Source organism: Rosa rugosa, chromosome 5 (genome assembly GCF_958449725.1).
Source record: "Rosa rugosa chromosome 5, drRosRugo1.1, whole genome shotgun sequence".
NCBI lineage: Eukaryota > Viridiplantae > Streptophyta > Magnoliopsida > Rosales > Rosaceae > Rosa > Rosa rugosa.
In genome coordinates, this window is record NC_084824.1 from 48048316 (window position 1) to 48058331 (window position 10016).

The 10016-nt window shown below is 39.0% G+C and overlaps 1 protein-coding gene across 2 annotated transcripts; it reads left to right on the forward strand.

Annotated features, from left to right (window-relative positions):
* The first annotated feature begins 890 nt into the window (after positions 1–890).
* LOC133708152 (cell wall protein DAN4-like) lies at positions 891–5188 on the forward strand. Of its 2 annotated transcripts, none has more exons than XM_062133605.1 (5): positions 891–1261; positions 2680–3531; positions 4203–4388; positions 4542–4667; positions 4777–5188. In XM_062133605.1, the coding sequence occupies exons 1-5, from the start codon at positions 1226–1228 to the stop codon at positions 4882–4884; spliced, it is 1308 nt and encodes a 435-aa protein (XP_061989589.1). In that variant the 5' UTR covers positions 891–1225; the 3' UTR covers positions 4885–5188. The 2 variants fall into 2 exon arrangements, with proteins under 2 accessions (XP_061989589.1, XP_061989590.1); XM_062133606.1 differs by lacking the exon at positions 891–1261 and adding an exon at positions 2128–2587.
* Positions 5189–10016: the final 4828 nt, after the last annotated feature.

The following is a 10016-nucleotide window of genomic DNA, read 5'->3' on the forward strand; positions in this document are numbered from 1 at the left end:
ACTTTGTTTGGGCTCTTGCTTTGAGTTCCACTTTGTAATATTGGCTGATCTTCTTGTTTTCCTTACTACTTTGTTTCTATCGGAAGCAGTCTTGGCCTAGTCCCCCGCTTTCTTTTGCTTTTGTTTTCTTTTTCTAGGGCTTGGTTTGGTTGGTCCGCCAACTCTTTTGTAACCTTTTTATTTTTATCAATAAAATTTCGGGGTAGGACGTGGAGTTAGTCATATTCTCGCTTCCTCAAAAAAAAAAAAAGTATATTAGGTATATTGTAGTGCAATGGATGATCATTTTTTCACGTCTAGCAGAAACATTATGTTCGTGTTCGTCTACTAACTTAGCAGCAATGTAATGACTAAATAATTCTAGTATTTGGTAATTAAATGATTTAGATATATCTTCACGATGCTTCCAATTAGAGAGAAAAGTATTCCTAATATTCATGTCTATTCAGAAGTAAAACAATTTCTCCAAGCAAAGCATATATATAGCATATATGGACTAATAAAGGTCATTGTAGGAACTAGGAAGTTTTGAGTGAGCACCAAAACTCAAAAAGGGTAAAGACACCCGGAGGTCCATTTTCAACTCGGATAAAGAAATCAGAAAGAAAACTAATCTGGAAAAGAATACTCGGTCAACCAATTTCTGCTCTAACTGTTACGTTACAAAGTTACCAAAATCCCCATTTTTCAACAAAGTTATCAAAACCAGCTCATGAACCCATCTCGCCACGTGTCCGACCCTGATCAGTTGGGGTAGAGTGCCACGCAGGTCCCCCCTGACCCAAAACTGCTGGTCCTCCGCGACCTTCGGGTTGACCCCTCCGACGGCTAAGTAAGGACAGACCCAACTATATATAAGACTTCAGAGTTTCTGACACCCCATACCCTCCATTTTCTTAGCTAAGACTATAACCTCCGTCTTCCCCTCTCTCTCTCCTCTTCTCTGTAATTCTTCCAATGTCGTTATGCTGTTTGTCAATTTGTTTCTATCGGTTTTGAAACTTTGAAACCTAATTCAACCCTTTCTTATGTTGGTGCATTGGCCTCTCCACTCACACGTAATTTCATCGACTACTCCCCACCGCAATAACCAGAGGGTGTGGAGGAGCAATACGCACGTCGATTAATCAATCTTTCATCTTTCCCTCACAGATTAATCAATCGAGCTTGAACTCTTCCTCGTCGTCTCTCTCCTGCCCTTTTTGTAGAAATTAACAATTCCAAGATGTTGCAGCAGGTGATTCAGCAGCAGCAAGAACAGGTTAGGTTCAATTCCCCTTATCGTTCAATCTGCCCTATTTGTTTAATTTGTTCATGCATGCATGCATGCATGCATGCATTCACATGCTTGCAGTTTCTCATGAAACGTTACAAATTTAGTGTGTTTCTGCAATTGGGTTGTGGAAAATTCCATCAATTTGTTGAATGGAACACTCGAAACTATCTCTTGCTATTGTTTGAATTGATTCAATTTTTCAGAACATGTTCGTTGTTCATGCTTTGTTGGGGTCTAATTTCTTGGTCCAATTACCTGAGTCAAAGGGGGAAGGAATTTCCATATCCTTTCTCTTTCTTCTCTTTATCATCATTTGCTCAATATCCTTTCCGCATCTCTAACTTTCCGGCTGCGTGTGCATTTATTATTGAAAGTCTTACTTGATAATGACATCTCCATAATATTCATAACAATCTTTTTATTGCTTGCTTCTTGTACAATTTAGAATGTTCGAACTAGTTCGAAGCCATCGATTAGGATTGAAAACTGACCATGCACGAGTTAAGTTGGATTGGAGTTGCTCCAACTCCCAAGCAATTTGTGGGTGGTGAATGCATCCTACTCTTAATAGAATGAACAAGCAACTACTCCCATTCCATTCACTGAACCAGTTATAGGCTATTTCATTCACGCACTCCTGAAAGATATTTCAAGAGTTTCTTTCCAGGAATACACATAAAATTGTCACTGTCTAGAGAGCTATCATCTTGGCCTGAGTTTCCTTACTAATTACTTCCTCTTTTCTTTTGATTAGAAGGGAATATTTTGCTTTTTATGCTTCTCCGAAATGCTTTTGCTAATCTTGATTCTTTTTTTCACCTATATGGTAAAGGAACCTAGTAGTGACAAGCCTTTCACATGGATCACATAATTGGTTCTTGCAAGTGCCTTTTAAATTCCCACTGTTTGTTCCAACTGAGCTGTTTCCATAAATTGAACAATATTAACATACCATGGAGCTTCCTTCTTAGTTTACGCCATTGATTTCTAGCTGCGATTTTAGTAACTTTCTTCCTACATGTCACATGGAGCACAAATGCACCTCTTTTTCCACTTTCAACCAAAAAAATCCACCATCAGATCAGTCTGCTTTTCGAAAACTTATGTGTTTATGAATCACACACATACATGGAATTGAAGATTGGTCTATGACAACCGCATACAATACTTTGATCGAAAACCTTACCATCATATTTTTACATTTAAATTCTTACTGTCTATGATTTATTTGGTGCTTATAAATAAGAGTAACTAAAAAATTATTGGATCCAAACTATGAAGAATGATGCTTCTACTTGGCTTAAGAAAAAGGTCAATTTTTGCAATCTTATTGTTAATACTAAGCTTGGCATGTGTGCTTGTTACTTGCTTGTAGAGTTAACATGGCTTTCTGATGTTTTCAGGATGAAATTTCAAGCCAGATTAGTGCTCAAATTTTCGATTTCTGTGATCCTGAACTATTCCAAGAGACCCTGCAGAATTCTGAGGTCACTTCTTCTTCAAATTGCTGCTATGATGAAAACTCCTCTTATGCAACAAATCTTTCGCTGCCCCAGGATTTAGAAACTAAATTCAGTACCTACCAGGATAACAATGGCAACACTGACACAACCATTGCTCCAACCCCCACAACAACTAGTACCACCACCACCACCACCACTAGCAGCACAAACACCACCACCGCCAGCACCAACACCACCAATATCAACGCCACTACTGCCACCACCAACAACAACAATAGTGGCAATCTTTCCATAATCTTTGATTCCCAAGAAGAAATCGACAATGACATCTCAGCCTCCATCGATTTTTCCCCATCCCCTCCCTTTTCCGTACCTCCATTTCTCATGACCCAACAAGACCAATTTGATTTCACTTCAGTGCCAACTCAAATCTCACTAGCAGATTCTGTTGTTGAGGGATTTTCACAGTATCCTGCTGACCCTGTACCGCCTCTCATGTCGGCTCCTTTGTCATCAGTTTTCGAAGAGGATTGCTTGTCCTCAGTGCCTTCGTATGTGCCTTTGAACCCCTCTTCTCCTTCTTGTTCTTTTCTTGGTCCCACCATGGGAGCATACATGCCTGCTGGGACTATGAATGCTGCAGCATTATCTGCTGACAGCACTGGAATTTTCACCAGCAGTATTCTCATGGCTTCTGAACTGCAACCACAAGATTTGGAATACCAAGGAGATAATGGCGGAATTTTCTGTCCAGAATCATTTCCGAGGGGTTTTAACCCTGAAGACCTTCAGGTACTAATAATACTTATTAGCAACTCCTAGTACTCGGTACATGCTTAGAGATTTTTATCGAATACGCTTGCTCACAAGATAGATACCCCAAGCAGTTTAGTTTAACTTTATGTGGATTGATAAAAAGGCGCTTTCAAGTTTAAATGGAGAAGGCAGTTTGATATGCCATATATATAGAAGTCATGAAGAGGTAAATGGAGTCCTTCACCCTACACGAATTGATTTTCTTGAGTTTTCAAGTAGTTTGGTGAAGGGATCTTGGAAACTTGAAGTAGCACCATTTCAACAGTGACCCACTTACTAAAATGTTGGTACTGCATTTTATTCATGTCTCTCACATGAACTAAGCCAATTAATTGCAAAAGAGTAGGGATTTCAGAATTAAGTGGCTCCAGCAAGGTCTTATGGTCGTCCTCTATGAATGATCTTAGGGAAGCCCTTCGCTGTTGAAGTACCATATTTCTTATCTGTCCTTTTTGAACAGTTATCACCTGCAGGAAGACCGGAAAAGTGGCATCACATTCAACTTAGCCACATAATATCAACACACTTAGCATCAAAACAAAGCTATAAGTAACATTTTCTTTTTGTTCTGCACAACAGGGGACTAATGCTATTTTCTGTGCAACCTTTTTTCCGGTTGTGATTTTCACCTTTTTTTCTTTTTAAAGATGCTTGGTGCTGAGAGCCAACAACTGGTGAGTGGGGCTGGGAACTCTACTTCTTTACCAACTGAGATTCCCATGGCAGAAGACCCAAATTTTAAAGTAGGGAAGCTATCTGTTGAGGAAAGGAAAGAGAAGATACATAGGTACATGAAGAAAAGGAATGAAAGGAATTTCACAAAGAAAATCAAGGTTCTCTCTTTCTCCCAAGTATTTAAAGTACATGTCTGCAATGCATATGCCTCTATTCGTATGTGCGTGTGTGTGTGTGTGTGTGTGTGTGTACGTATTTCATACTATGAATTAGGATTTAAACTCTTACTTACGGTGCAAGCAACTTTGCAGTATGCCTGCCGCAAAACTCTTGCGGACAGCAGACCTCGAGTTAGAGGAAGATTTGCGAAGAATGATGATTTTGGAGAGAATCACAGACCTTCTGGTAGCAACCATGAAGACGATGAAGACGATGAAGTAAATTCTTAGCCTGAAACATGAGAATACTCATTAGTACTTGTCTTGTCATCATGGAAAGTTCATTTCCTTTTATTCTGTCATCTCAGATTGGTATATATTCTTACAGGTAGTTGTGAAAGAGGAAGAGGATATGGTTGATTCCTCGGACATTTTCGCTCATATCAGTGGAGTGAACTCTTTCAAATGCAGCTATCCCATCCAATCCTGGATTTGAGTAGTAGGGTATATATTGGCACTAGACTAATCTACCAATTTTGCAGGACCCTGTTTCCACCAGGATTTAATGTATCCTGGTTTAATAATAAAAAACCAAAAATGAATAATTGGGTCGTTATATTATTCATATAAATAAGTGAGTCAGGACTGTATAGAAAGTGGGTAATAATGTAAGTTTCTTCCGATACTATTTCTTGTGCAAACTTCAGACCCATAAGGTGTACAATTGTATGGTGTATCGATCACTTACATGAATACTAGTGGAAATATTATGTAGCTTCTTCTTAAACTTGAGAAATTTCCATTTTGTGCCCGGGAAAAATGCTTCATAGATTCATTGCAAGGCAACAAGTGTCTTATACCTCGATCATTAAGCACAAGTACGTGCTAGTCAGCTGAGACCAAAAATCAGCGTAAATGTCAAAAACCTTAACAAATATGCATAACCAAAAGTTGCACGAAGGAATAAGATTGTCTACTGATCTATGGTGTATTACTTACATGAATAACTAGCGGAAATATGTAGCTTCTTCTTGAACTAGAGAGTTGAGAGATTTCCATTTTCTGCCCGGAAAAACTACTTGCACTATTCATTGTAAGACAACAAGCGTGTCTTATAGCTCTAGTCTGTGCTAGTCAGGCTGAGCTCAAAAATCCCCATAAATGTCAAAAACCTTAACACGCAGAACCAAAAGTTGCACAAAGGAATAAGATTGTGATTGTCTGCTGATCGTTTTTGTGTTCATTTACTGTTTATGTCTAAAATGCATGACACCGTTATGAGGTTTAGGAATTTCCTTATGAATTTAGCACCTCAAACGTCATATATATAGATATAAGCACAAATCAACAAATCCTATAAGAAAATGTCACCCCATAAAAATCTGAAATTCAAGCTGTGGTTTTCTTTCCTCTCCTGATTTTGCCTGATTTTACATGTTTATTGTGCACTTGTGGGGAAATTGAAGCTCTGGAATTGTTTTAGGTGCTAGGTAGACAAATCAAATTGGTGGGTGCAAGTATGAAGCTCCCAAAATCATATGCATCGTTATAATGGACTACTGAGCTTCAGGCCCAAGATTCTAAACCTTCCACTAGTGTTCAGTTGCAAGGTAATTTAGCAAATTGACTACTGGAGCTTGGATTCGGCTCATTAGTGACAGGTAAACCCAACTATTACTTTTTCTTTTATTCAAATGAGAATAAAAAAAAAAAAGGGTTTTGTCCATTTACTCAATTTCTAGAGATTTTTTTCCCACTTACCTCATTAAGTTTTTTTAATTTTCTCTTACCCAATACACTCTAAGGGAGTCTTCCCTAATACCCCATTAAGATTTTTTTTTTGTTTTTAATTTTTTTTTAATACCATTTTACCCCTCACCCCTTTGTTACTTAGAGAGAGAGAGAGAAAATGGAAGAGAGAGAAACCATAGGAGACTTCGCCGGAGCCCGTCACCGGCCGCCGGAATCCGGTCACCGGTCGCCGGAATCCTGTCAAATTTAGCCTGAATCCGGCCAACTTTCGCCGGAATCCGGTCACCGGTCGCCGGATTCCGGTCACCGGCTGCCGCCCACCGGAATTTGCTGAAAATCTCACCGGAAAGTTTTTTTGCCCCCAATAGACATCTATTGCCCCATAATAGAGGGACAATAGACGTCTATTGCCCCCCAATAGACGTCTATTGCCCCCCTAGACGACTATCAGCCATGTATTGCCCCCCAATAGACGTCTATTGCCCCCCAATAGACGTTTAGATTACCGAAATGGTAATTAATCTTCCTAAAACTACACAAATAAAACTTTGATTAAAGAAAAAAAACGAGGAGATTACATCAATTCAAAACGTCTATTGCCCCCCAATAGATGTCTATTACCCCCCAATAGACGCTTTAACAGATGTCTATTGCCTCAATTTTAAAACGTCTATTGCCTCCCAATAGACGTCTATTGTCCCCCAATAGACATTCAATTTTTTTTTTCTTTTCTGTCCCATTACTTAAAAAAAAAAAAAAAAAAAAAGATTTAGGCACCCAGAAATGCTCTGGGCACCCACCTCTTCACTTTTTCGCCGGTTGCTGTTTCAGGGGAAGAATGGAGAAAGACCAGGACGACGACCGAGACCAGAGAAGGACACACAGTAGCTGTTTTGGGGCAAAAACGGCGGCGTTAGCAGAGGAAGAGCGTCGAACTCGCAAAGAGAGAGCACCGGTTGAGAACCCGAACCTCCGATTCCGATTCCGATTCAAAACTCCAGTTCACTCTTAGCGACGACACCGCTTTGAAGTCTCCGATCAGCAAGGCCCGACTGGACCCGCAGCTCTAAGCTCGGAGAAGGCGAACGCCCTCAGATCGGTGATTATCGGAGTCGAACTTGAAGCGACTGTAGTTGGTGTCGTAGCTGCTGGGGGCCACAGGCTCGATCTTGGAAGGTGCGGAAGAAACAAGGCCTGGATCGGTTCATCGTCGTAGCGCCTCTCGCCGGGACCGGTGATCTGTACGTACGGGGAGGGGAAGAGAGAGAGAGAGAGAGAGAGAGAGAGAGAGAGAGAGAGAGAGAGAGAGAGAGAGAGAGAGAGAGAGAGAGAGAGAGAGAGAGAGAGAGAGAGTCTGATAGGAGAGATAAGAGAGAGTGGCTTTGATGTAATTGTTTAATTAAGCTGAGGGTAAATTTGTCATTTTTTTTGAAATCGGGTTAGTGGGAATAAAAATCTGTTGCTGGGGTAAGTGGGATAAATTTGGCCAAGTGCATTTGGTCAAGGACCCAAAAAAAAAAAAAGGAGAGTCGAACTCTAATAAAAAGTGTTAGTCTGTAAAGGTTTTAAGTCGAAATATTTCACATTCGATCATTGTAGCTAGCTAATATGACCACGACAAAATACCTACTCCGATTCTTAAAGGAAAAATGAAAGTAACCTATTTAGTTTCTCCTAGGACCTAGGTTCTACAACAATAATTTCAAAAAGGTCGTAATCAATCCTTAATGTTATAGCTTTGAAAATGGTCTCTGCATATATGGACCTCAAGAAACCAGAAATGTTAGGTAAACGTAGAACATTGCTCAGAACACGGACAAAACGCCTTCGTTTTCAATAGGTTTGTTGGCTGGACGGCTCCTAAAATATAACCATTTTGTTGTCAATCACCAAATTTTTGAAACCAGAAGAAGAACATGCACAATTATATGAATGATTCAGTTTTGGTCCCACTCCACATAGTGCTAACTGCTCCAGATTTTGAATGTTTGAATATTCACTGCAGGGAATAATGGCAAAGGGATAAGACCAGAAAAATAATACATTAACGGGAAGAAGATGAATCAATAATGCAAATATTAAACTAGTGCATTTCAAATTTGTATACAAAACCATAATGGGTTTTTCCATAATGAATTGAAGATAAGTAATTTGGAGGTACTAGCTTTTTGTGCACGAGTAGTGATGCAATATTGTCTATAGTGGCAACATCTAATTCAAGTTGTGTAGTGGTGGTGGAAGATGCCATCTTTGAATTTGTCTCAACTTATCACCCATAATTCCATTGCTGAAATTTGGCCTAGAGACCACCAACTACTATCTACTGCTTACTATTGGAGAAGATAAATTTCCCACCCAACTATGTTCAACAACAACCTAGCCTAGCGAGCTAGCTAGGCATTTTTCATGTGAGTGTTCTTGTTTTTTTTTCTGGGCATTAGTCGTTGACATGAGTTGTTAGTCTAAATTCGTTGATTTATATCGCGTATCACTTCATCAAATAATAGTAAGATTTGAGGCAATTGAGGTTCATAGACAACTGTATGCTAACAACCCTTACTCATCGATTGGCAACCGATTTTAGATCAGCAATTAAGTACATACGTCATGTGTACACAATTTGACGGTAAAGAGATGAGATAGTTAGGCATATGAGGAAAATTTTATAAGCTAGTGCGTAGGAGTTTATTAAATTCGAAGCTGAATTCAACTCATTTCCATTTGCCATAAGAATATGGAGAGATCACGGAGAGAAGTAGTCCACCATCTCCAGTGCAAAGTGCAAATTGAAGGTTATTTTGATTGGTTGGGTATTCAACTAGTGATTATGCTCTCCATAAACTATTCTCGTCTCTATCAAACAGACACAACTTGTGGCCGGCCACCACGTACCACCTAGAACAAATTTTATGCCAAAACTTGTGGTAAAAGGCAAAATTTCAATGAAGATCCAGTGAAGACATTTATGCCAACACTCGTGATAAATTGTCTACCTTTTCACGTTTAGATTTTACAATATAATATTCAATCTTCATACAAACAATAATGAAGTAAAATGATGCATTAGGCATATTAGTACAATCCAGCGAAATATTGACTCTATGCATTAGAAGATTGAGCATGCCTGATCCTCAGCTAGTTAACGACCGTAGACTAGAGTTTACAGTTTTATGAAGTCGGTCCAGTGAAATATTGACTCTATGCATTAGAAGACTGATCAGGCCTGATCTTCAGGTAGTCAATGACTGTAGGCTAGAGTTTACAGTTTTATAAAGTCGGTCTTCTATTGATATATTGTTTTACGTTAATATATATTTTTATAAAGAAGCTCCCTATTCATACCTCAATTTTTTTTTTTTTTAAAGAGGATCAAAGGATTTCACTCCTACCCCCATGATGACTCGAACCCATGACCTCGATCTTAGGTAGGGAGTTTCTATTCATACCTCCAAATTTGACATTTGGACCTCCCCACTTAGGCCCCGTTTGGGATTGCTTTGCTTTAAAAAAAATTAGTTTTTATTCAAAAATTTAGATTTTATTGTGTTTGGTAAATAAATAAAAAACAGCTTTAATTGAAAGTTATAGGTCACTGGCAGCAGATTTTAGAAGCAGCCCATATGTTGCTTTTAGAAGTTGTTGTGGATCAAAACACGCTCTGCTGTTGTTTTATGTACTAATAACACTTTTAAAAATATTATTTACCAAACATGAAACTGTTTTAATTCGCAGCTAATTATTCTCACAATACAGCAGCAGCAGTTTTTTTTTAAAAGTCACAGCAATCCCAAACTAGCCCTAAATAGACCTCTAACTTACTTTTCCAAATAACCAATTTGCTATCCACACGGCACACCTCTCTAATTTTCCTATAAT